Source organism: Lepisosteus oculatus, chromosome 25 (genome assembly GCF_040954835.1).
Source record: "Lepisosteus oculatus isolate fLepOcu1 chromosome 25, fLepOcu1.hap2, whole genome shotgun sequence".
Lineage (NCBI taxonomy): Eukaryota > Metazoa > Chordata > Actinopteri > Semionotiformes > Lepisosteidae > Lepisosteus > Lepisosteus oculatus.
The window spans coordinates 7,354,455-7,381,327 of NC_090720.1; the positions used below are offsets into that span (position 1 = coordinate 7,354,455).

General features: G+C 40.0%; 1 protein-coding gene across 4 annotated transcripts in view; it reads right to left on the bottom strand.

Moving 5' to 3' along the window:
- Positions 1-26,873, bottom strand: part of ece1 (endothelin converting enzyme 1) — a 46,220-nt gene that overhangs the window by 15,595 nt on the left and 3,752 nt on the right. The window contains exons 1-7 of one of the 4 annotated variants that reach the window (XM_015337258.2): positions 14,751-14,882; positions 13,168-13,251; positions 8,540-8,681; positions 3,987-4,199; positions 3,555-3,679; positions 2,628-2,774; positions 1,309-1,374 (exon numbers count right to left, since the gene is read on the bottom strand). In XM_015337258.2, coding sequence (XP_015192744.1) covers positions 1,309-1,374; positions 2,628-2,774; positions 3,555-3,679; positions 3,987-4,199; positions 8,540-8,681; positions 13,168-13,251 — 777 coding nt within the window. In that variant the 5' untranslated portion in view covers positions 14,751-14,882. The other 3 variants (XM_015337257.2, XM_015337254.2, XM_006641934.3) reach the window with 3 other exon arrangements.

A 26,873-nucleotide genomic window follows, 5' to 3' on the forward strand; every position in this document is an offset into this window, starting at 1 on the left:
CATTTACCCCATTGCAACAAAGGGAAAAAGGCACACTGGATTAGTGACTCAATCTACCCCACATACTGTAGATCAAAGTACTAATTAAGTTTGATGCAATCAAGAAGGCATTTACTTTTTTATAGTATTTCAGGAATTCTCTAATTGGATCTGAAGCCATTTCAGGTTGTAAAAGAAAACCGTAAAAAATAATTCTTTTTTTTTCTAATTCTATACCTGGTGGTGGATATTTCCTTCTTGCCATCTTTTCAGGATTAAAACTACACAGCCAGACAGAGCAGGTAGGTTAATTATCTTCGGGGCAAATCAGCCTCAGTGCGAGTGTGTGTTTGTGTCTGTGTGTGCCCTATGATAGATCGGCATCCCACCAAGGGTGTATCTAGCCGTGCACCCATTGCTCGGAGGGATAGGGTCCGGCCTCACTGGGACTCTGTACTGAATGGGGCAATTAGAAAACGGATGGATAGATGGATTGTACTTGTCATTAGTACAACAGAGAAATCAAAAGGGAGAGGGCATTTAGACATCAATTTCTCCTTCCTAAAAATCATTCAGAAATGAATCAGCCACGTCACCCTGCAACTCACAACTGGCAGCCCACTGAAGCTCAGCAGGTGTGAGCCTGGTCAGTACCTGGATGGGAGACCTGCTGGGAAAAACTAAGGTTGCTGCTGGAAGAGGTGTCAGTGAGGCCAGAAAGGGGAGCTCACCCTGCGGTCCATGTGGGTCCTAATGCCCCAGTATAGTGAAGGGGACACTAAACTATAAAAAAAGGGTGCCATCCTTAGGATGAGACATAAAACCGAGGTCGATGTGGTCATTAAAAATCCAAGGGCTTTTTTTGAAAAGAGTAGGGGTGTAACCCCGGTGTCCTGGCCAAATTTCCCATTGGCCCTTACCAATCATGGCCCCCTAATAATCCCCATCTGTAAACTGGCTTCATTACTCTGTGCTTCTCCCTACTAATAGCTGATATGTGGTGAGAGTACCGGCACACTATGGCTGCCGTCGCATCATCAAGGTGGGGCTGCACACTGGTGGTGGTGGAGGGGAGTCCCCATTACCTGTAAAGCGCTTTGAGTGGAGTGTCCAGAAAAGCGCTATATAAGTGTAAACAATAATATTATAATTGATGAAAGAAACTACTAATCTGTGTACTTTGCATGATGAAAACATGACAAACTAAGCTGCACTACAACTGGAAGCATGTGGAAGGGTTTGGGATGCAGTGGGTGATTCCCACAGTGTAAGTAAGGCAACTGTACTACATTAGGAGGCATAAGCCTTCAGGAGAATACCATTGCTCACCTTATGGTTGGCCGTTTTGTTGACATAGTAGGTTCTAGAGGGTAAGCCCAGCCCCGACTGGTCTACCTATCAAAAGAAAATATCTTGTTATTTATATCTCATCCAGCCTTTTCTTAAAATAAGCCAGGGTTATCGGCTTAAACAGTGTGGCTGGGTAGCTTGTTGCACACTCTCATAACCCTCCACATAAAGATGTATAAATTATTTAAAACCAAGAAGAGGATGCACAGTTTTCCACTGGTTCATGTATAACTTTTTAATTGTATATCTTTCAGGGTTTTTTTATCCGCTTCTCCAAATTTGGACTCGCTGTACATTAGCATACACTTGCCAATATGCAGTATGAAAAAGCAAGATCCTGGCAGTGTTAATCTAAGACACAAAGTAGTTCAAAAATGAGAGTGGAAGAGGCCTACTGAATGACAGCAAAGCAGTCGGCTCCTTTTCAAGAACTGGTTCCTTTGCCAAGGGGGACTATCACGTCACCGAGCCTTGCTGAGCTAGGATGCCAAATGCAGGGGGACACTATCCATTACCTTGGCCTGCCCTTCTTCATGTAGAAACACTAATCTATGCCATTTTCAGACTCACTGCAGATGTGGCATTTTGCTAACTTCTTGAGGGATTTCTTAGGCTTGAGATTTAACTCCTAGACCCAGCATTTCACGAGAGATCCCTTTCTCTCTCCGGGATGGGTCACACTCAGACGTCCTCAACATCCTCGATCTCATCTGTCATATGAATATACAATCCTTGGCTGAAGAAACACCTTTTGAGAACTTCCTGAAGTCTCCTTGATTGACATGTGTTCTTTCAAGGGTTTGTGTTGGCCTTTTTACACCTTCTGTCAGGTCCAAGTGCTGATGACGTTAGAGGCACAGGTGTCTTTTACAGGCTCAACTTCTTTATATTTCCTGACCTGCAGTCTTTTCTCTTTTTTGGGTCAGTATCAGATCGACTCAGATTCTTGCTTAAAAGTGGCATGGATTAAACTATGTTAAGTGGGCTCCGAGACAAGAGATAGGCAGGCCAGGAAGATGTATCAGTATCCTATTGGAGCCCTTTGGAATCTGATCTCAGTAAAGGTCGGTGATGCGGCACTTCCGCATGACTGCATTCCTTTCCCGGGCACCAGGGTTGTGAAGACAATACCGTATTTCCTGACATGCCACAGAACCAGATCAACAACCAGCCTACTCATCATCGACAGATGCAGATAGTTGTAAGTCCCGTTTCCAAAAGACGGTAATCATGTCAGTGTGAAGAGAAGGCTCCCGATCATTAACACATGCATCCTGGCCTGAAGCTGTGAAGCCCACCTGGATAATATTGCTGTTGGAGTTCTTGGAGTCGGTGCTGACGTACACGGAGAAGAAGGGAGAGGTGCGGTAGCGGGCGGACACCGTCTCCAAGACCTCTTGGAAGTGGTCTTTGTCCCAGTTATCCGTCACAGCCCAACCTCCAGTCTGAAACAAACGCGCACCTGTTGTTAACCATCCCTGGACAAATGTTACAGTTTTATTTCGTTGGGTTAAGAAATTTATTTTCTGGACAAAGAGTGAAAGAGAAATCACGTAACATTCTGCTGTCAGATGCAGCCACAGTTAGAGTAATTTGACTCTACAAAAGATCAAACAAGCAGGTTTCATGCACAGTACTGGTCCTGGTATGCCGAGTATGTATATATAAAAAAAATATTTCCAATCTCCGTACAGACATTTGATTCTTCTCGTATCTTCAACTGCTTCAGGCATCCAGTTACTTCAATATAATCGAGGCTATTTTTTCCTTTCTCGACATCTGTATTAAGTGACTTACAAATACATTCAATCTGCACGTGTTCAGAAGAGGGGTACATTATTCCAGTAAACACATTAAGCAGACAAGGTTTTTCCACTACATCTGTGGCCAAAATGCTTGTTTGGTCTCTAATTACCAAGGCTAAATTCTCTTTGCTGCTGGACATAAGCACTGGGAGCAATGATTACAAGAGATACTATAAACAAGATGAAAAGAACAAGGCAGAAATACCAGGAAAACATAAAAAATAAGCCCAAGTAAACAATCTGTTTGCACTATTAAATAAGAGAAACTCAACAATTAAAAAGGTTGCATCTGGAACACAGAAAATGGGTTTTCTTTGTGTATATACCCCCTGAAAATGGAAAACGTGGTAAGAATAGCACCACAGAAGTTTGAACACGGGCTGAAGGAGCTGTTTGGGCTCCTGTGTGTGCAATACCCACCTGATTAATGAGCTCCTGTAGGGGCTGGGCTCCAAGCTTTTCAATCTTCTCTTCATTCATGCAGGCCTGATAGTATCTCTGGGCCTTGCGCTCTGCCTCGCTCAGCCCAGTCATCGTGGTGTTCTCTGTCAAAACCAGAGTGCGTCAGGCAGGGTTAAAGGGCCTCTTCCACTCGAAAGTTAAGTACAGAGAATGTCAGTCTGGTAGCTCTCAGTTCCACACTAGTTTTCCATGGCACTTGGTTGCCATCTCTGAATCACTTCCCCTCTTCCCTGAACTCACTTGACCACCCAGCTGTATGACGGAGAATCGGAGGAATGGCCAACTTCCTAGCATTCTCCTTCCTTCGCTGGTTCAAGATAACTATTAGAAACCAACAAACAAGAGGGCATCACACCAACGCTAGGAAATGAGAGGCCATTTGGCTCGTACCCAGCAGCCGCTTCATGATGGCCTGGTTGTGCTCCCACAGGTTGTTGAAAGTGCCCCAGCGAGAGTGACCATCGGGCAGGGGGTTGGCTTTAATCCAGCCACCACAGGCAAAGGAGTAGAAATCCTGGCAGGGATCGACGGAGCGGTCCAACGCCCCCAGCACAGAACTGGCCACTGTCACACAGGACTCCGAAAGGCACACCCGAGGATGGGCTGAGAAGATGCAAGACAAAATGGTGACAAATGCATACCCATACAAGGAGTACCACACGATTCTGTGATGCAGATCATTTACAGACCATATTCAGGGTCATTTAAAGCTCTGAAAACTGCAGTTATTCTTCAGCAGGGAACCCTTTCAAAGTAGGAAGCATTTTCCCCCCAAAAAAATAATTTCCAATACTGAAAAACAATTAGCCTGAGGTGTACATGAAAGCTACAAATACAAAACAATACAGTGTCCACAGGATGCTCTTCAGATATACATTACCCGCCATATTATACAGAATATAGGGGCATTTTAGTTTAATGTTTAAAAGTAATTAAGTCAGTCATGACCCCAACCTTCCAAGCAAATTAATAAAAGAAACAGTAACACACCCCATTTGAAAGCTTAATCAGAGCACCTTTCATCTTCCGAGAACATTTTGGTAGTGGAGAACTTTACCAGGCAATAATTTAAAAGATAAACATATACTACACACTTACGGAATCACAAAACATAAAAACTCCAAATACTGTTGTGAGAATTCTGAATGTAAATCCTTACCTCGAGCATTAATGCACTCAGAACTGAAACAGCATTGCTTTCATATAGTACGAAATACTCAATAGGTAAGTCTCTGAACTCATGCTCCAAAGAGATTCCATCCATTTTCTAACCTCTTAATTCAATACAGAGGTCATGGTAGAGTCAGAGCCTATCCCAGCAAACAACATTCACAAGGCAAGATGCACCCTGGTGCCAGTCCATCACAGGGCACAAATAGACACAAAAAGACACACTCACTCTACGGCTCACACACTCCCTACTAGTCTTTAAACTGTGGGAGGATAACATACAAACAAACTCCAGTCACATAGCACCCCTAGAATGGAACCCAGAGAATCTTGGATCTCCAACACAAATGCACCCAAATAAACACAAGTAGAAACCTCCGCTTAGCTTATGTCCAAATGCAAATTCCTCCTTTCGTCTAGTGACCCTATACACACACTGGAGTCTTATAGTGGGGGAGAAGTATTAAAAGACATTCAAAGACTTCCCAATTCATAACAGTACATAGAGTAAAATCCTAAAAAATTGAAGATGAGAGGTGGATGCTTTCAAATTAAGTTTTAATTCTCTCTTTTACACATTTGAGTAGAACAGCATTAAGTTCTAAAAACACCTTTGGACTTGGTCTTTGGAAGTGTTTTGCTGCTCATAATTGTTTCTGGCTGTTTCATGACGGAAATAAAAGGGCAGCCTTTGGAAGGAGGGAGCTCTTCCTTTGTGGAATCAGAAAAAAAAATGGAATAACACGATTGTCCCTTCCAAACAATGCTCCACAGGATCCTCATGAGTGCCAATGTCAATACCTCCTGAGCTAGGAAAGCAGAAGGGTGTGGTGGGGCTGAACACACACAGAGAAGCTGTCTGAACTGGGATAGCACACCACAGCATCAGTCATCACTGGTCTGGGTTTTTCTGAGCTGTTCAGCAGTATAAACCAGCCCAGAAAACATAAATGTTGGGTTTTCTATCTAGAAAGACAAAAAGCAGTGAGAAGATGTGGAAAACCCCTGAATATTTTTAAAGATTTAAATGCCCTCAGGTATGTTTTTCTGTTCTTTTCCTATATTCTGTGTACTTGTGCACAACCTAATTTGAAAAACATAAAATAGGTGTTACTTCTAAGAAAACATGCATTGTGAATGAGTACAAGGTATTGGATACAGAAAGGAAGAAAATGGATTTCAAACATAAAACAGGTAGTAGTACCGAACAAAAATAATGTGAAAGAAATGCTGATCAGTTTCTTCAACTAGACATTTGTAACTGTTCTTATTTTCGAATGTACAACACGATCACTTCACAAAACAGAACTGAACAGTTTTGTTTTACTGACTGTGTTCTTATTGTGTTCAGCTCTTCTTGATGAGAACAGTTAGAAGTTATTATACATGTAGTAGAAGAAAAACAAGTTATATGGTACCATTAATTAATGAATAAGGTCCTAAAATAAACTTCATGCTACAATCAAACCACCAATAAAGAACTTAAGTCCCCGAAGCAGCTTTAGACAAGGGTAAAGAATCTAAAGTGTACATAAACTTGCTACTTTGTTTTTATTGTTGCTTGTAACACATGATGCAACCAACAAAACTCAAGATTTTTTGCACAAGAACAATTCTACTCTAGGAGTGCGAGTTTAAGTTAGCACATTTGTACCTTACCCACACAATTACTGGCTTTGTCTCACAAGAAAGGAAGACTAAAAGTTTATAAAAACACATCTGGGCTATTTTTGATGACTGAAGATCTGCATGTATTCTCTTAAGACAATACACAAGGCCATGAGTTCCTTTTAAAAATACTAAGAATTCAACTAGGGTAAAAATGTGGAAAAAAACAGTGGGGTATATCTTTTTAGGTAGGATAACTGACCTTCATTAATGCATCTATCTAAATACTGTATTTCACAATTTATGCCCCCGACTTTTTAAGTAGTTTTGCAGGCAAGGACATCTATGGGCTGCAGAAAAGAGGTTGAAAACTTTTATATATGCAATGTGACAGAAAGAGCTATAAAATAAAACACCACTAAACACCTCCCACCCACATTCCAAGTCATGACATCACTAAGTGCACCCTCCCCCCCCCAGGGAAGTGCTGTGCTATAGGCACCTCCTCCCACCCCCAACCCACAGGATTTAGTTTAGTGAAATGACCCCCATTACAGACTAGACAAGAGACAGAAGAATAATTTCCCAGTAATCTGACACTGTAATGTCAGTAACTGGATCTGTTACATTTACATTCCGATTTAATACATCCTGGGATTTGCCTATTTTTGAGTTTGATAGATTACATTTACACGTTCTAAGAAAAGGGTGCATTTAACCATACAATGCAGTTATAAGACAGATAAGAGAACTTAGGGGATTTGGAAAACAATGATTAAGATCAACACTAACACGCCTTCTCTTTCACTTCAATCACTACCTACTTAACAGTGACCAGAGCAGATGGACCTTGCCAAGTATTGACTGGGTATAACGCCAGGCACAGAATGAACTGGCAAGATCATTTCAGTGTTTTTCCACAAGAATAAAAAGAAAATGTCTCTTATACAACTGAGCTGTTTTTTATTTTCTATTAATCTTCTGCCAACACACAGATAATGGATCAGTCCCCTAGTTATCTAGCCACAAATATTTTGATCATTTTTGTTAACTGTTTCTCCGGAGTATTATAAGGGATTAACAAAGCTTCTTTTAAGATTTCAATTTGTACCGTATAATTTCTGAATATTTTACACAGGTATTGAAAAAAATAATTTAAAAACTTCTCAACTGACTTGTACCATGGGAGAGAAACGTTATGTTCCATAAATGGTTAAAAATACTACAATAATGTAGGCAACTAAATTTGAATTACCTCAAGCCAGTTATACACACCTACATCCATACATGATATAGTCTTATGTAAAAATAACCAATTTCTGGTTTTGATTTTATTGTCCTTTACGAAGGCGTGGGAAACAGAATTGCTAACATTTACCATTTACTTAATCTACGCCAGAGGAAAGTTCCACAGAGACCATATCACGTCATTCTCTTCATTGAGTCTTCTCATTGGTTTAAGGGCTTGAAAGCAGTTCAGTTTCCGAAGATAACGCGAGCATGATCATACAGTGTGTAGTGTGAGAAGTACTTATGAGTACTGCATTGCCAATAATAAAAAGTTACTGAAAAATAGTGCCTTTATTAATTTACAATGGCAAGTGTGAGGATTTATTACAGACGGGGTCTATTGATAGCCAGTGTGACTCAGCTGGTTTAGGTATGGCAATAACACAGCTTAGGTCAGGAGTTCAATCCCTGCCCAGTCTCAATAACAAACAAGGAAGACTCATTAACCGCCTGCAACTTCTGGAATCTGTCAATCCAAATGGCCAGTATTTATTACTGGACTGAACATCTGCAGACTGTCTCCAAGATCACAGAAAGAACTGAAGCTCAAGTGCTGCACGCAGAGAAAAAACTAGTCTGTCTTTTTACAGTAAAAGAAAGCAAAGCAAAAAATAAATTGAAGAAAAAAAAGAAAATGCTGCTTCTCAATCTTAAATTATTAGAAGACTATTTTTTCTCCTCCAACTGTCCATCTATTTGCTCCATTTCTGATCCTTACAGGAATGGGATTACAGTCAAGAGGACAGTCGTATACATTGAATATCACAGTCAAGGCATTGAAATAGGGGGCTCAGCTCTACATCTAAGAACATGGCCCGGTTGTACAGAGCTGCTAACGACATCTGAAAAGAAGACATGGGCTTAGGGGAACTTACCTACACTGAAGTGCAACACCAGGGTGAACAGGCACAAAAGCAGGGTGCCAGACAGCAGTCCCACCAAGACCAGCAGTTTCTTCTCCATGCTCGTCCTCAATGCCCAGCATCTTAGGCCACGGTGGGGTCTGCTCATATTCACCTGGACAGATACATACGCAGTCACTGCCTTCTGCATTTCAGCACTGCTTAGCAACACATGCCAGTCTAACACGCTGAAAATGCAGACACTGCACTTGCTAATCCTAATGCAATGTCATTTTGCAGGCATAAACATGCTAATGTACACAACCGTGCACATGTGGGTGCATTTGCTTAAACATAAGGGTACAGTATGTACAGTGGCTGGATTGACTCATTTGAAGGGTTTCCAACTGTTAAACATTTTTTTATAATACTGCTGAGCCAGAGACTGAACAACACACAACACAAAAGCACTTCGTGTGCATTTGTTTTTCATTTTGTAAATTCCTTTAGCTAAAGGATTTCAGTCTATCACATCAGAGAGACCATGTTGAACTTAAGCAAACAGCCAAGCCATAAGGCATTATTCTTCCTTTATCCCATATTTATCTCATTTACAGGAAGAGAATAACAGAATGCTGGAAAATAATTTCACCGCCCAATTTTGATATTACTGAATGAAAGAATTTACAAGCAAAGACCGGAAGTACTATCTACAGAAAAAGAGAAACTTCATGCTTTGGTCTGGTCCACCTACAGAAGAGCCTACATAAACAAGGCTTAATGGAATGATGTGTACTATTGCTTGGATATAAATGTCCTGTCTGTAAACAGCTGACCAGATCACACAAAATATTAATGGAAATAGTTCAGTGGAAATATTAGAAGAGATAAGAAGTGATTTCAAGAGAGCAAATTTTGCCTAGTGTTCCTTCAATGCCTTGTTGTTTCGAAAGGGAATAGGTAATAGTGCACTTTTCACCCTGCTTTTTTTTAAGAAAAAAAAGATTTATTACTGTTCCAATTCCTTAAACAAATGGGAAGGCTAAATGAAGAAAAACAAGACCAACCTTTTTTTAAGGAACCTTCACTGTAATGACGCAAGGGAAATAAACAGGATTATAATTTATGAGTACACATCCACAGAACAACCAGTAAATCACAGTGCGACATCGCAGTTCCAATTGTTCAATATTTAGCTGCCCAGAATTCCAGATACTCTGAGAAAAGATCCTCAACTTGCACTGCATGTAGCAAAAATAACAGGCACTGCACTCAGACAGAAGCAAGCACCCAAACAAATAAAAAAAGGAAGACAAGGTTTTTTTTTCCCTGAATGTCTCATTTAGAATAATACAGCTATCCAATCAGAACACAGTGACAAAGAGATGAAGACAGCATTAATAATTTAATACTCACAACCTACAGTACTTAAAGCACCTGATTAATCTTGAATACATGAAAGAAAGCAGAACATCAGTTATTCTAAGGATCTGCGCCAGTGGCTGGAAGGTTGCTGGTTTGTATCCCCCGGCCGGCAGAGGGATCCTACACCGTTGGGCCCCTGAGCAAGGCCCTTAACCCCAGCTGCTCCAGGGGTGCTGTATAAATGGCTGACCCTGCACTCTGACCCCAAGCTTCTCTCCCTGCCTGTGCGTCTCATGGAGAACAAGTTGGGGTATGCGAAAAGACAAATTCCTAATACAGGAAGTTGTACATGGCCAATAAAGTGATCTCATCTATCTGATCTTAACTAATTTGGAAACTCCAGTAACTAATCAATATTTTGTTACTGCAACTCGTGTGGCAAGCATGAACACGGACTGCACATGCAATGGGAGAATGGTTTCCCTCAAAACCGTCACTGTCGAAGCCCCAGCGTGCCTACAGGAACTGTTATCAATCGGAGAAGACGAGCAGGTCTTACTGACAACACTACAAGCTAGTACAAATCCAGCAACTCACACAGGCTGAGGATGTCCTGGCTCAGAACAGCAATGTCCTGACTTTAGACCTTATTATGTTGTCTGTAAAAATACGGCATGATCAAGTCAGTGGGTTCCGGCACAGTGTTGTCTAACTGGTATTGACACTCCTTACAGGCCACAGCTCCAGTTCCCACTCACATTCAGCACTGCGCCACAATATGATTGCCAGCTGGGTGGTAGACAGGGAAATTACACTTTAGCAGGGGGCTCAGTCTGGGGGCTGCAAGACACTAATGTAACGCCAAACCTCTTGATGTCTAATTAATTCAACTCACTGGGCAAACTACAGTATCAAGTGCAGAGCTCATGAAAAGAAGAAACTAATTTACCTTTTAAAGAGGAAAGAGATGGTTGCCCGGGTTCAAGACTTTACAATGGAACACATTTCTGACACATCATGAAAAGGCAAGAGGAGCTCACCACATTAATCAGAAAGCCCAACAGTTATGGAGTCATTGCCCAATAACTAAGCGACGCCTTCTGCTCTTCATCCTAAACTGGGGTGATGGAGCCATTTTTATTTTCTCTGCCACGTTGAGTTAGACCACTGAGAGCTATGGTTTCAGCCAGAGCTTTGGTGGCTTAAAGAGCAGATTTGATTTGAAGTTCCGCTGCGGCCACATAAAAAAAAAAACCACAGTGATGGAGGGGAAGAACGGCCAGACCGATTTGTGGAAAAGAGCCCCAAGTCATTACATTTCTATTTGGAGCACCAAAACGCCAAACAGCTTCAGAGAAAAAACTTAAAATCCTGAAAAATCTGGTTCACCCAGCATTAGAAGCAAAATATAAATAATAGGTTTTATCTAATAATTATATAATCACTATATATGAATGGGAACTGCAGAGTTATACAGACCATTATAGTTTATTTCTGAAAAGAAACAACCCTGTTTCAATATAATGCTTAAAAAATCATTACAACTACATAATTAATCCACAAATACAATAACTCATAAACATAAAGTCTTTCAGACTTCTTCTTATTAGATGAGAATTAAGCACTTGCGTGGCCAAAAAGCAGCTACAATTGTAATATCTGTTTGTTCCAGGATTTTCCTGTTCTGGCCCTTTAGCTGACCGCACAGTGACCCTGCTCCTGACCGGCACCATGGATGACTCCTGTTACAGGGTGTTCTGCTTCACGTTCTCATTCTTAATACATTAGGTTGCCACTGAAGTAAACCACTTCAAACAAATCTGTACCACATGTAAAAAAGGAACAGCTTTACATTTGGCCTAGAATCTCTCTCAAAACCCTACTTATTATTTTTTCTCATTACTATCATGGAAATTTCTTGGAACACAGTTCTATAAGTAATCCCAATTCTACTCCTTGCCTCTTTTTAAACCCATGAGTGCTGAAACTTCACCGGAGTGGGTTTTACAAGTCTTTTCAGGCTACCGCAGAGATGTACAGGGTGGTTGCAACTGTGACATCAGGCCAGCCAGCATCCTGAAACAATGGCTGTCAGTGTAATTTCACTTCTGTTTCTAGACACCTGTTATTTCAAATGTGGACCACATTGTTAAGTGCTCCAGGGGCAAAACCCAGGAATTAATTTAACTAATTTGACTACGAACAACATGTTTGATCAGAACAGTCAGGCATTGTACAATACGGCTGATGCATTTATAAAATGTATAACCGAAATTAGCTCTATAAAAGGTTTGGGTTTTAAAATTCCTCATCAACCTACAGTATAATCACTGTTTTACAGTGTTTAAAGGTCATCATTTATATATTTTATGGTAATGGAATCTCCATCGCAGACATTGTGACTGATTTAAATGTTTTTTACATATAGAAAAGAAACCTAACTACTTAAATATGAATTATGTTAAATCACATTTATGTTTAATAACATTGCATATTCTTCTTTCTCTTCCTGAAGAGGTTAAGCAAAGTTTTATAAAAGGAAACCATATACGTATGTGCAAAGAACACAAGATGTGTTCTTCACATAGCCTGATAATTATGACTTGAGCTGTTACAGCTTTAACTCATAGCAATGTCCAACCTGTATACAGAGAAATTTAGGATGGTTGTCAAAATTGACAGTGTCTCTACTGAACTGTAACTACTGCACAAAGTTGAAATACCAGTAAAATATTATTGCCGACTGTTCTTGAAGAAAATAAGTTCAAATAATAAAAGCTAACAGGGGTTCCATTGATCTATAAAGTTCTTACTATACATACAATCGAATACTCATTTAAGCCTTCTTGATAAAAAAGTTTCTACATAAGTGCTGGTCTTGGATGTTTAGGTCCTAGCAGTTCAGGATTTAAATATAAAAGTTGTTATGCATGTTATGCAAAACTGTCAGCATGTTTCAAACAAAAACAGGCAATGACATGCTCATCTGATAAGTGTCACTGTCAGTATTTATTTTTCTGTTTAAAAGGCCTTCAGTCACAGCACTGCATTTCCTATAGACAGCTAAATCCAGTGAGGTTGAATGAGTGGCTGATACCAGAATGTCCTTTCTTTACAGGCTGACAGAAAGCAACTACAAATCACAGATACAATGGTTAGCACAAATGAGATAGACAGAGCAGTGGCAGGAGAGCCAAAACGGGCCCATCTGCCAAGGTTCTATAACCCACCAATACAGGGCTATTGGAGATGTTCAGAAATGATTTTGGAAATGTCAGTTTTGGATAACCCCTTACCTGCAGGCCATTGGGGTAAACCTCATCCACTGTAGAGTCCACCAAGTCATCTTCTTCAAACGTGGTCCGTCTGTATGACGACATCTGTGAAGTCAAGTGCAGAAAAGATTCCCTTAGAGTCTCCATGCTGGAGCAGCCCAACTGTTTTTGTTTTGTGGGAATACTATCTTTACAATCTCCACCCTTTCAGGAAATATTATGAATTGCTTCCTGCTTTATATCCATCGGGAAACTTCTCCCATGTAGAATTCTCTGCAGATCCAAAGCAAGAGAGCTTATAAAATATGTCCAACTCTTGCTTCCTATTGCCTTTAATACTTTTTTTCATGATAACCATCCAGCCCGTAGATCTGATCGCGTAAGCAACACTCTTTCAGGCAATCTGCAGTAATTCATCTTGACACACGCCTGCAAGATTATAAAACACTCCCTTTTTGCAGGGAAACAGTTCAGAATCGCAGGTTTCTCAAGATCCCGGTTGTCAAGAGTGTGGCTCTCTTTCTCTCACCAAAGGGTTCCACTCCCACACATACCTCTCACAGGACCAAGCCCACTGCTAAACACAGAAGGCATGTAACAAAAACAGGAAGAAGAAGTTACTTGAACAACTTAAGTGTATGTGCATTCCACAATGCGGCTTTCCAAATAACTGGGAGGAAACCTTGGGAACTTAAGCTCCACCTACAACATCTCTCCCCCTCTGACATTCCAGTTCAAGAGGCAGGGATCTCCTACAAAGCCACTCCCCAACCAACTCCTGGTTGTCTTGGGTACCGTCATCTGAGATGCCCAAGACAGGGCCCCCTGCTATGATCCCTCCCACATATGAGGCATTCGCCTTTGCTTCCGGGAGTCTTTTGTGAATTTCACACCTCTTCCACACCTCTGTAAGCAGCTGTGTTCACTGGCAATATACTCATTTCTGAAAACAAGCTGAAATCAAAGCATTGCCTTATTAGAATTAGAAATGCCAAAACACACTCCTAAGCTTTCCAACTTTTAATACTACAGACATTGCAAGAATTTAATTTCTCAGTGCTGTTAGCTACAATACTCCCAACAATGCCTGAAAAGTACTGTATACCTTACACAGAAACCTACAAGAAAAGATCTGAATTACACCTCAATAAATGTGTAATCTACCATACGCAGGAAAATCCAGTTTTGAAACAAGACTGTACACTTGTTTATTTTTAAATTGTCTGTTTTGCATATAACTACTATCCTCTACAGAACATTTTGATCAATTTTTTGGGAAACTACAAACTTTTTCAGACATTTTTAAATATTGTCCTTTCACACACAAGGTAGCAGTTTTTGTGTTGCTAAAAGTATTTGTAATACAGATCTCCTAACCTAAAAGTTGACTCTTTGCAGCTGTATCAAGATCTTCTATTTTTATTTCCAACAATTTTGTAATTAATAGATAAACCTCTTCATTCTGTTATTTTCAAATTATACAACATCCCTTTAAAGGTACCTCAAAGTCATTTTTCAGCTGAAAGTACCGAAAGGCTGCTTGTTATGAAGCAAGGCGTTTTTTTCCTTAGAATCACAACTGCCAAGTGCTTGGCTTCACATACCTGTGTTCTCAAGCAGTTTCCAGGTGATGCTGATCAAACTTTCCCCTGCTCACATACACAGCACTGAAAAGTCTAGCTCAAGGTTACCTTACTAGTTAACTGTTTAATACAGCCCAGCTGCTTAAAGGCCCTGTGAGCAGTACCACATCTGTGGAACTCTCAACCCAATACCATTAAGGAGGAGTCCAGTGAGTGGTATCCTTTTTAAAAACCCACTTGTAAGTCCTATTTTTAGCTTCCACTGTACTTAATTTCACCCTTGGCTTTTCAAACCAATTCACTGTGCTTTTTCATTTCTCTTTTTTTAACTTCTGTGTGCGTGTATTCAAATTACACTACAGTATAATGTTTTGGATTAAGTGAAAATCATTTATTAATAAAATTGTATTATTTTTACTCGTACGAATCTTACAGCCTATTTAACTTGCAATTAAGTCCTGCAGTTTCACAATTCACAGTATCTGAGAAATGATATTTTAGGGTTGTAGTTTTATTTACACTGGCAATTAAAGACCCAGAAAGAGAATGAACTGTATGTAGCATACATGTTTGATTAACCCTATAAAATGCCTTGGATAAATACATCGGCTAAATATCTTCGATTATTACTGTTGTTAAAAAATGTTTTATCCAGTATTGAGTCATGGAGGAGCTGCGACCTACTGCGGCAAGCAACGGGCACAAGGCAGGATACACCCTGGACAGGAGTTCAAAGTGTGCAGATACAACACACACACACTCTCGCCAGGGCCAATTAATCTACCAGTATGTCACTGGACTATGACAGGAAACTAGAGTTGCCAGATGGATACCTACGTGAACACATGCACAAGGGAGAACATACAAAGTCCAGGCCGATTGAACAGCACCCCAAGTGGGCTACAAGGCTGCAATGGCAACTGCTGTGCTGCCCCTTAACTTAGAATCTAGATAAGACTCAATGAATTCACTGGTGTTTAAAAGGTGGTTAGCCAATTGCAAACTAGCACAGAAATATTGTTAATAAGATAAAGCAAAAACGTTTAAAAGAAGAATGGACTGTTTCATTGCTCCAATAGTCAATAAACTGTCCTAAAAGAAAGTCAAGGTAAATGAACTCCACAGGCTATGTAGACCATAATTCAAACAATGTTTGTTCATTATTAACTATTTTGTAGAACAATGCCAAAGCAAGAAAAGGCCTGGACCTGAGAACCGTGACAGGAGGACTGAATTAATTATTTGCAATTCAAAAGATCCCTAAAGCGAAAACAGCTGCCTCATCAAACAGTCAATATTCAGGCTCACACACACAAGCCATTTGCCTAGAATAGAAAAGTATGTACGGCATCCAGTTAAAATGAGCCGCCCAATTCTCTTTTCCTTAAAAGTTAAATAATTTTTCAACCTCGCTTAATGACGCATCCACTTGGGTTTTAGTCTTGAATGGGATACAAAAAGTAAGTGGTCAAGTTACACCGAGCTGAGCAGTAAATGGTTCTTGTGCAAATTATATCAGCTCTTTCCTATCACTTTTGCATTTTCTGTGCACAGAACAAGGGTTATCATCAACATTTGCCCTGCAGAAACACCTCTGTACTTAATTCTTTCTAAACAAACGTTTTCTAAAACATGCAGCCAAGCTCCTCATCTGAAACACTTAAAATTAAATCAGAAAAATCAAAATATTTCCCTTAAACCTGAGGATTCCAATAATAGACATATAGCCTCAGCTATCCCATTTATAATGAGTGTCTACTGTATATTCTCAGAACAAAAGGTGGTGTTTGGATTCCAGGCAATTGCTTTTTAGAGTTTAAAACAAGTGCCCAAATGCCAACCTGCTTTGGGGTTTTCCCAAACTTCCTTAACCTAAATAAAGAACTTACTGAGGTGGTTGAGTGGGGTTCAAGCATGATCAATACCCTCTTCCCTCAGGTTTCAGGTCTGTGGAGCTACAGCCCTCCCACAGGCTCTTACTAATTCTCCAGCTCCTTACAGTCTCCCACGAGCTGTCAGAGCTCAGAGCTGCACAGAACAATACAACAAGCAGCAGCAGCTATTAAGTGGACAACCAAACCTACGGATCTCTGGGCCTGACAAAAGCAACTTTAAAAAGACACCATAAGCACAGCCAGACTCTTAGACTGCAGCTGTCAGGGAAACGGCAGCTTAAGGTCCTTCGTTTTTAAGAGTATGAAAAACTGTCAGTCTAATCTATCTTTCCTAATTAAAATATGGCTTGATAGCTAACTAAGCAAGCCTTAATATACCTGCAGTTCATCGCCTTGAGACCTCTACAGTTGTAACAAAACTGTTTGCTGTACAAGTTGCTAAACATCTTCATCCAATTAGGAGGTCCACTGTCTGACATCACAGCCCATGTGGCGTTACTCAGAAGGAACGTCTGTGGCACACCAAGGTCAGTAAATCCCAGGAGAATCTTCTTCCCAAACATTTTTGAGTTTACCACAGACATGCTCAGATCAGCAACATACAGAACTGCCATCATATGACCAGATCCACCCTGGTTTCGGACAAGGGACTTCATCTGGAAAAAAGTGAATTTTCTAAACAAATTACTGAAATGCATTATTGGGAATTGCACTTGAATCTCCCAGAAAACCTGGGTTAATTACTTGTGCTTCAGTAAATGTGAGGAACCATGTGCTGTTCTTGCAAAGAAAAATATATTCCCAAAGCCAGCATTAGTGCAAGTGCCAAGTGTTTTTTCTTAAGGTAAGATTACATTACCAGTCATGAGTTACTGACATTTCAGGCATCATTTAGTTGGCTTAAACTCGCATACTGCTGGCTTAGCATGTTGCGAAATGTACAAGTTGTACAGTTAGGTACAAACTAGTACACCACATGGCTTTCTGTGGTTTTACTGCAGTAATCTTCTCAATATGAAAACACCACAGGCACACTGAAGGAAACTTTAACATGGTAACCAGAGAGCAGGAAATTCCTTTTAAATTTGTAATAATCAAATACTATGTTAAACCCACCTAATTTGGGATTTCCAAATGTTTATAAACTTGGTACAGCATGTAAAGACAAAGACCTATACACACACTATACACATTCTTCCCATTCTGAAACAGCAAATGTGCTTCACTTGACATTATCAATTGACAAGCACTGAGGGGCATCACACTTTAACAGAAAGTCAGCTCCGATTCATCTCTCATTCATGTCAGTGAAAGGTTTCAGGTGCGTAAGAGCTCCAGGTGCCACTGAGGTCAGTGTATCCAGCTGAAACCTTCCTTTCCCCGGCAGCCCTCAGCAAACATTACACTACCATAGTGTTGTATGGGTGTCATGGTCGCTGCTGCAGACCTGCAGACGAGTGGTGGGGTGAACTAGTATTTACACGGTAGCCAGCCACCTGCCATTCATTGCCATACCATGGCAACTAATTCAGCAGAAGTCTTGCACAACCTGGAGTCAATCATCCACCATGCCCGCCCCAGGTGGTTCAAACTATATAAACCGTGATCTGGCAGTGCTCAGGAACTTGCCCGTGAATAGGCCAAGCATAGTGCCGCCTGCTCTTGGATTTATGTTCCAAAAACATGTCGCTACAGTATGTTATCATGTCCAGCAGCATCACATTACAAGGTGTAATTCTGTTCAAACTCAGCCCATGGTATTGCCCAGGGTCTCCACTCCAGCTGAGCAACATCAGTGGGTGAGACACTCGAAAGCCCACAAACATTTCTTCAGATTTCAACAAATATAGACATCACCAGAGGCAACTATTGGGTTCCCAAGTGGCTCAACTGGTAAAGGTCTTCACTCGGAATGTAGATTAAGCTCCAAGACCCAGATGTCATAAATTAAAGTCCGGATCGTGTCACCAGAAGAATGCGAGTACGATCCTGGAGGTGGCAGAGTACTAAACTGGCAGGCTATGCAGCAGTCAACCAGGTGACTTCTGGGAAACAGCAACCCCCGCAACATCCCAGTTGAGTTCAGTGCTGATGGTAGTGATAGATGTGCCTTTTCAACGTTCCTAGAGGTCACTGTGGAGCCTGTAGCATGTCAAAAGAGGTCTTGATGGTTGGGGAGGTTTGGTGACCCTGTCTGCCTTTCCTCACTCTCCTTTTGGGTGTAGGAGAGACATTGCTGTGGGCCAATTTTTAAACAACTGCCATTTCAAGTCTTTTTTCTATCACATGTATATCAGAAGGACAGAGCACACAATACAAATGGAATTTGTCCTCAGGTTAGAATTAAATTAAACCACAATCCACCTCTATTTCCTATTGTAAGGAATAGAAACATGGGAGCACTGTTTCAGTTCATTAACCTAACATGCATACTCAAAAAATGCCTGTGTCTGGGCATCATTTCAAATGCATGTTTAGATTTGCTGTGTACGACACCAATGGATTTTTAAGGCTTAACATCCTTGGTACTGCATTCATGGATTCTTATCAAAGATCTCAAATGTACTGTATTGGCAGAAAAGTCAACCGCATGATGGAAAACAAATTTTAAAATCCTAAAATCACTCTCATTTGCTTCTCCAGATTAAAATATGAAATTCGAACGATTCCATTTTTAAAATGTGTACTACAGTATGTGTAACTATAGTAAAATGCATTTAATTTGTTCTTACCCCAAGATGATGTAACCAAAAGATACCTCTTTTGGTCATGATTCTACAGTACATTTTACAGGCAAGATAGTAAAACACATCTCTACAGCACTGTAGCTTTCTACTCTAATATGTGTTCTGCTATCTAATGTCTAACTAAATACACAATGTTTAACAACTCTTACCAGAAGTACAATACTTTCACAAAGCCCAGTAACTGTCATGAGTAAAGGAAACAGGCAAAATTGTTGGCAGTAAAAAAAGTACATGCAGCATAAATAAGCACTGCGGTGTGTATAGTCACTGATGCTTAAACGAAACAGACCCTGCTATTGTGTATTTTATAGGATTAAGTTTAATTCATTTCAGATTACTTATGACAAGCTGTTTATCTTCTGGGAAGTCTGCACATATCTCAGGTTTCACACTCTATAGAACACAGCTCTGGCAACAAGACAATGATAGGAGACTTATCAAGCCATGTAACTTCTAGACCCCGTGTTATAAAGCTATTAAATTACGGCATCAATGTTAATGCAAATTCTTCTGATTTTACTTACTGTAACTGTTTTGTTTTCCTTTTGATAACTTTACCTTTAAAATTGACGATTGTTGTGGAGCTCCACAGCATTATCAATGGAGATGACATGGGGCATTATTGGAAATTGAGGTTTTGCCACACATACTCATGCTGGGGTGGGGGGTGGTACCAAGAACTGGTAGTGTGGTGGGGGGAAAAAAAAAGAGGTCTCAAAAGAGAATGTAAATTTCAACCAAGTAAGAGACACCCATTTTCACATGGAAGCCCCCATTTGACATGAAAATATAAAATACAGTAGCATGTGTGGGAGGCATCTGACTTCACTCTTGTCTGACCACTAGTTTTCTGCTATGGTGACCTGTGAACAGCTGTGCTAGGCTGTTTCATTTTAGATCTTCATGTTTGTTTGTTTTAATAAAAGGGTCACAGAATCAATTAGTGGAGATGGTATGCACTACCAACAATATTTTGCCCAACTGATGAGAGTTAAGTTTTCAATTTAATTTTGGCAGGCACTATAAAACAGTTTAAGCAGGATCACGATATTAATAGTTCACAGCTACACTCCACCTTCTCAATGCTGTACTTTAAACATGTTGTCAGGCAGTACCTTGCTTGAGTTAAACTATTTCCAGGTGAGATTCTCTCATGTACACGTTCTCTGCTTATGGAAAACATTATTCTGTACATTCCGCTGACGATAACATGCAAAATCTACACAAGGAAGGCTAATCTGCATATCTGAAACCTACCTCTGGCTTCCACTAGCATGACATCAGCCAAGAAAGGCATCTTCTCAGGAAAAACCCCTATACTTGGCTGGGAGCCCAACAGGGTACCAGTAACAGCCTGGGCTCCTGTACATTCAAAACAGATGACTAAAACCGAAAGATGTAAATGAACGCATTACGGCATTTGAAACTCAAATGTACAGTAAATTCAAGTCAAACTATAGAAAAAAACCTTCAACTCACGTTTGTGTAACAGTCTGCTTTCTAGCTGCCATTTAACCTTTATATCATATGGAGCCTTTAACTCACTCTCAAACAACACAGACAAACGGTCAACCTAGATACTTGACGGATGGGTAAGGGGCTTGTGGAAATGGTGGAAATACTCCTTCGATGCATCACTATTATTTAGCCGAAATAAGGCTTTTCAGAGGCGACTGGTAGCTGAAATGCCAATGTTGACATTAGCCAAATTAAATAATGCCAACAATGAATAATAAGCTCAGTAAAATCAACAAAAAGCATGATGATGAATATACACACAACTTAGTAACGTGGACACTCAAAAAGCAAACCTGAGTTTACAGAAGTGGGAACGGAGCAGTCTCCGGGATTAAAAAAATAATAACTCCCTCCTTACCAGAAAGGCTGATTGAGCCTCTCTCCAATCACCCAAGGAGAAATAACTTCAAACACACTAACGGAACAGTGGATCAAGAAATAAAAGCAGAAGCTGGTGCTTCTAATTAAGACTTGCGTATCTTGCACAGACAAAGTGTGAAATCTTTGCCATCTTTGAATCTTTTTCCCCATCCTCCATCTTCATGTCTCCTACTGTTCACAACCGCAGAACCTGAACACCTGCTTTACTTAAGGTTCACACAGCAGAAAAGGAGAGATTGTTGAGGTTTTTCAGGCTGTACGCAGCTGCTGGGTTTTTCAAACCCTGTACAGTATATGAGCTAGTGGTAAAGTGCTGCCCTGGTTTGCTTCCTCTGTAGGATTCCACTTAATACCAATTAAAAAGAAAAAAATGATCATTTTGCTGCAAAGGATTACATAAAAGAAACCACTGGAAGAGATAAAAAACTTATTTGTCATGGAATTAAGGGGGAAATTTAGGTAGGACAGCTTGTGCAGCCCAGAGTGGATTTTAGCCAAGACACAGGGACTACCATCCCTACTCATATGGAAAGTGGAGATAATTAATGACCAAATATTCAGGACCTTGGTTGAACTTCTCTTTCAAAAGACGGCATCTATAATACAGTGTTCTCAGTTGCTGAATGGGCTCATTAACTAGGAAACGCTTGTCCAGATGGAAGAGCACCACCTACTGGGGGGAGAAAGATTAAGTGTATAGTGTCTTGCAAAGGTGCCGGGACACTGAAATCAAAACGTCTTCTGCTTTAAAGCAACCACTTTGTATTTGTGATCACAAATGTTATGTACAATATGCTTTGTTTGTATTCAACACTGAGGTCAAATGTCCATACTGTACGTTATGGGATACATTAGAGTCAGCTCTTTGCTGCACATGCTTTTGAGACAATAACTGCATGAATTCTGAGGTCCATTCAACTCAAATGCATTTGATTAAATCATTTAAGATGCTTTGCATTCTTGGCTGTTTTTCTGAAGTTCTGGTAGTTTTTATGTAGCATGGAAAACACATGTTGAAATACGAGATTTTCCTACTTCCTCACTTTTCTCTCCATATTTGTACTGGCTATATGCTTTAGGTTATTGTCAGGCTGTCCTCGTCCATCTTTGTTATTCTAAGGCAACTCCAATCTGGCGTTTCTGTCTTAAGAAGAAGTTTACACGTTGCTGTGCAGCCTGTTAAATTCTGCTGTGTCGGTCTTCTGCAAACTGCAGATTTTGATACATTCACTCTTGAACTCTGAACTGTCTTTAACTGCGGATGGGTTTCATAGTTGATTGGTAATTAATGTTTTCTTTAGTCTTCTGTACATTCCAAATTGTTGGTGTTGGTTTGTCCAGTTTCTGTGCTATGGTTTTGACTGACTTTTCTTTCAGCTTCAAAATTGCCAACTTTCCTTTATCAGAAATTTCTGTGGTTTTCATCAGGACTTTTGACTATGCATTCCAGACATGCAAGTCAAAACAAGACAGGCTGATCACAGACCTTGAATACAGTAAATGTCTAGTTACCTAGCATCAAAGCCCTGACACCTCAGCCAACTGCCCCAATATTTTTGTTCTTGCTGTCCCCTCCTTGCTGTTCTGGTTCCAACTAAATTCATTCTGTACATGCTATGTTGTCAATAGATAATAAAGGTAAGAGATAAAATGCACTATACCATATGGGAAATGTACAGCAGTAAAGATATGTAGTTTTTAGATTTTTCTGATCGATTACTAAGGACTGGTTAGATAAATATGGTCTGGGAGCATGAGAATGAACAGATTTGGGTATGCTGATATATTCCCTCATGCAAGTTCCTCCTTTATTTGAAGTTACAAGCTTTTAACTTTGTAACCACAAGTACTCTTATCTAGCAGAACAGTGTCTTCCTTTTAGCTTTTTCCACATTAAAACAATGCAGATTATTTCCTCTCACGCAATTAGAATAAAGTTATCTGACCATTTCAGACAACATTTTGTCAGGTTGAACTGAGTAGTCACGCTAACAGAGAAAAAAAATATCATATGCAAGATATCATTTTCCCCATGAAAGCTACTTGTTGTATAGAATCCTTATAAAAGCAGCCATTTCCTAGTGGCAGACCTGCATTTTTTCAATTTGTCACCGATTTAATTGAAACAGCAGATTTTTCTGGAGTAGCAAAGGTTTTAGGATGGAAACACAGTCCTCCAGACTGGAGCTTTGAGTCTCATCACATACCTCTGTAACATGTCCAAGGACCTTCACTGTCCAGGGACCTGCAAGCTGTGAATAGAGCTCATTTGTGTCCAGAAATGACATTCTAACCGTTTCTCTGATAGACAAGCTTTCATGGAAATCTAAAAATCCAAATGGTGAGATCAAACAGATGACTTATTTAATATGGAATAACACTACAGCAAAAGGGCACAACTGCCAGCTGTTATAGAATCTAGAACAAAGCACAACTCATTGTTTCTCATTAGCACAGACCACATGAGCCTTTTGAACATGGCCATCCAAATACTGTGTACAAAGGGAAACTGGGGAGCTGGGGATCAATAGCCCTAGATGTTATTATCAGGAAAATAGAACCAGAATGTTCCAGGTAGGTATTATAAACCAGGGAATAAAAAGTGGAAAGCACGACCCAATCACAAGAAAACAAATTAGATTGAGAAACATTATTTTCCAAATTGATCAGATCTCATGTAAGCAGACACTATTAAATGTTTTAAAGGGTACAAACTGTAACAAGTATTTTCCAGATCTTGAGGTCTTCTCAAAATCTATCTCAGAGCACTGAATTTCTAATTACAGTTCTCGTTCCTATTCTTTCCGTTTCTGTTGGCTCTCATGTATAACAGCAATGTTGCTTAAATTCTTCAGTATAAAACCACCCAGCTATAAGGGTGTTTAAGCCGAGAATGAAAGTGCTTTATCACAGCTGCAACAGGGCAAGATGTTCACCTAACTGGTGAACCTTCTCTCACTACTCAAGAGCTCGTTGACCACTTAAACAGGATAGGCAAAAAGGGAAAGGAATGAAGGAAAAAAAGGAAAGCTAAGCCTGGAAAATAAGGACCACAAATATCACTTTAGACAATCCGCTTCGTAGGCTTTTCTCAAGTTTACTAGTAGGTTTCAGACTTCCAGAGTCAGACAGACGCATTTGATTTATGTCTCGTTTTTCATTCAGTATTGTGTCCTCAGAGTGTTAACAGCTTTTCCTGCCTGTGACTCATTAGGTAAAAGCTCAGTGTCTCATGTGCTACAAAATCTGATAGAGCTTTGTTTTCTTACAGAAGTTAAAACAGAGTCATTAACGTTTTTTAGAACTACCGTGAAGATGACATTCCAGAAACCCCTCTTCACCCTACATACTTCCTCCAATAAATGCTTGAGAGACCAATAGGGATTCATCTCACAGGACCTTTCCAGAGATTGTGGAGGTTTTATCCTACTTATCTTTGGGCCTTGATGTTGATTTAGTAACTTCCAAGTTTTTAAATGACTGCCCAAAATACATCCACCCACTTTACTTGTCCAAAAGAAGCACTCCCTTGACTCCAGGCATCCCCACCCTCACTGCAACACGCAACGATATGCAATATGTGATGAAGGCACAGATCACTCACCATAAACACTAGCAATGTACTCTGACACAGTAATGTTATCCTCATAACAGTAGATTCAGCTTATTATCTTATTATGACACAAACTGAAATGTTTTTAAAGGCTATCTAGCTAGGAAAATGAGAGCACTAGATTTTCTATCTCAGTTTCACATGATTAAAGTATGATAACACCAATACTGGGTTACTCTGGGTCAGATTGCACTAACTTTAATTATTGGCTTTGTGGTTGGTGTTGGTTACTGGCAACCAATTTAACCGCAGGATTCCAGGCCTATGTACAGTAGGGCAACTCTTTGGGGCAACCTGACACTATATTAATAAATAAGCAGCTCTGTGTTGCTCGAAGATCTAAAAAAAATCTTAAATGAACCCAACAAAGTCATTTATTCCAGGCACTTAGTATCAGTGGAAGCGAGAGCACAGCCATAGTTGGAGCCCTGTACTGTTTAAGTGGAGGTTCTGTGTTCACATTGCTATGGTCCTCTCGAGCAAGTTACTCCGCTCTGATTGCCCCAGTTCTCCATGCTGTATAAATGGGTGACTAGTGTCCTCTCCAGGAGTAAGCTGCGTACTCGCAAGTCTGCTTGACACTATGGAAACCGTGATGAGCTCTGCGCTGATGAGCCACTAGGCATAAGTTCGGCATCAGTTCAGACTGTTTTCATTAACATCTTATGATACAAGAGTAGCTCGGGTAAGATAATGTGTTGTCTCCTTTAGCCTAGCTATTTTCCTGCATTATGGCATGTTCAACAAGCAAAGAAAACATTTTCAGTTGCTTACAGTTACATTAATTACCACAAAGTATCTTGCAGCCCGTCTACACACTTCTCACTAGCACTAGACTTGGGAAATCAGTGTAGTTTCAATCTCATCTTTCTCCCCCCCCCCCAACTTCCTTTTAAGAAACCACCCAGATAAGGATGCTGCTAAAATAACCACCTCAAATCCAGCGTCATCTTAACCTTTTTCTGAACCACACTGCCCGGGAAAGATGGTTCTTGTTAAAATCCACCACACAAGCAAGGAAAGGAGAACACGTCCTCCTACTGTATATCCTCCTCCTCCTCACTTCCCAGGTTTTATGGCAGTTAAACGGAACTCCATAAAATGGCTGAGTTAAAAAATAATAATTTATAGAAAAGAAGTGAAGAAGACGCACAAAAAAATAGATAAGCATTTGATACCTGTTCGGAGGAGCAAGCTTTTTTAGATCAAAATTACTATTAATTATTAATATTGGTAATAATTACATTCATAATAATAATGGTATTCATAAAGTGCTCCACAAACATACTCCACCAGCGATAACACCACTGAGAACAGATCTGTATTTTTATAAAGAAGAACAAAAAGAAAACATTACACCACGTTATAGACATTTTCTTATAGTAAGTAGTCTACTACCCATTACAGATCTGGAATTATGTGACATCTATTGCAACAACTTGACCTTAGCCTCACTGCGTTTTTATTTCATATCTAAGGAACTTAAAACATTTTGACTTTTAAGCCCTGGTGCTGAACTGAAAACAGATAACTACAAGGTGACAAATCAGAGGATAAAGCTGGTAATGATTCTGACAGTTCCTAAATTTTCTCCATATGAATCACCTTAATCATTTGGTAAGTCCAGTGCTGTATTACATAATACATACATAATATAATACTATAACTCTTTGGATTTCATTAAACCTCTATGAAGAAATTTGTCATTTCTGTCCATGACAACAGGTGAAGTCAACTTTTTTAACATTATCTCTGCGAAATGCCCACTTTTCTATTATTATCCTGCCAAACAGGAAGAATGACTCAATAAGCCCAATTTAACTTTATTTTTCATGTTTCATAAAATAACAATGTCTGACCCACATGACGTTATATGGCAACATCTGCTTAAAACGTCCGTGGTCAAATTTGTCATTTATTTTCCTGAAATGCGGTAACAACAGACAATCTCCAAACGCCATCACCCCCTTAGTCTATTTTTCTTTAGGTT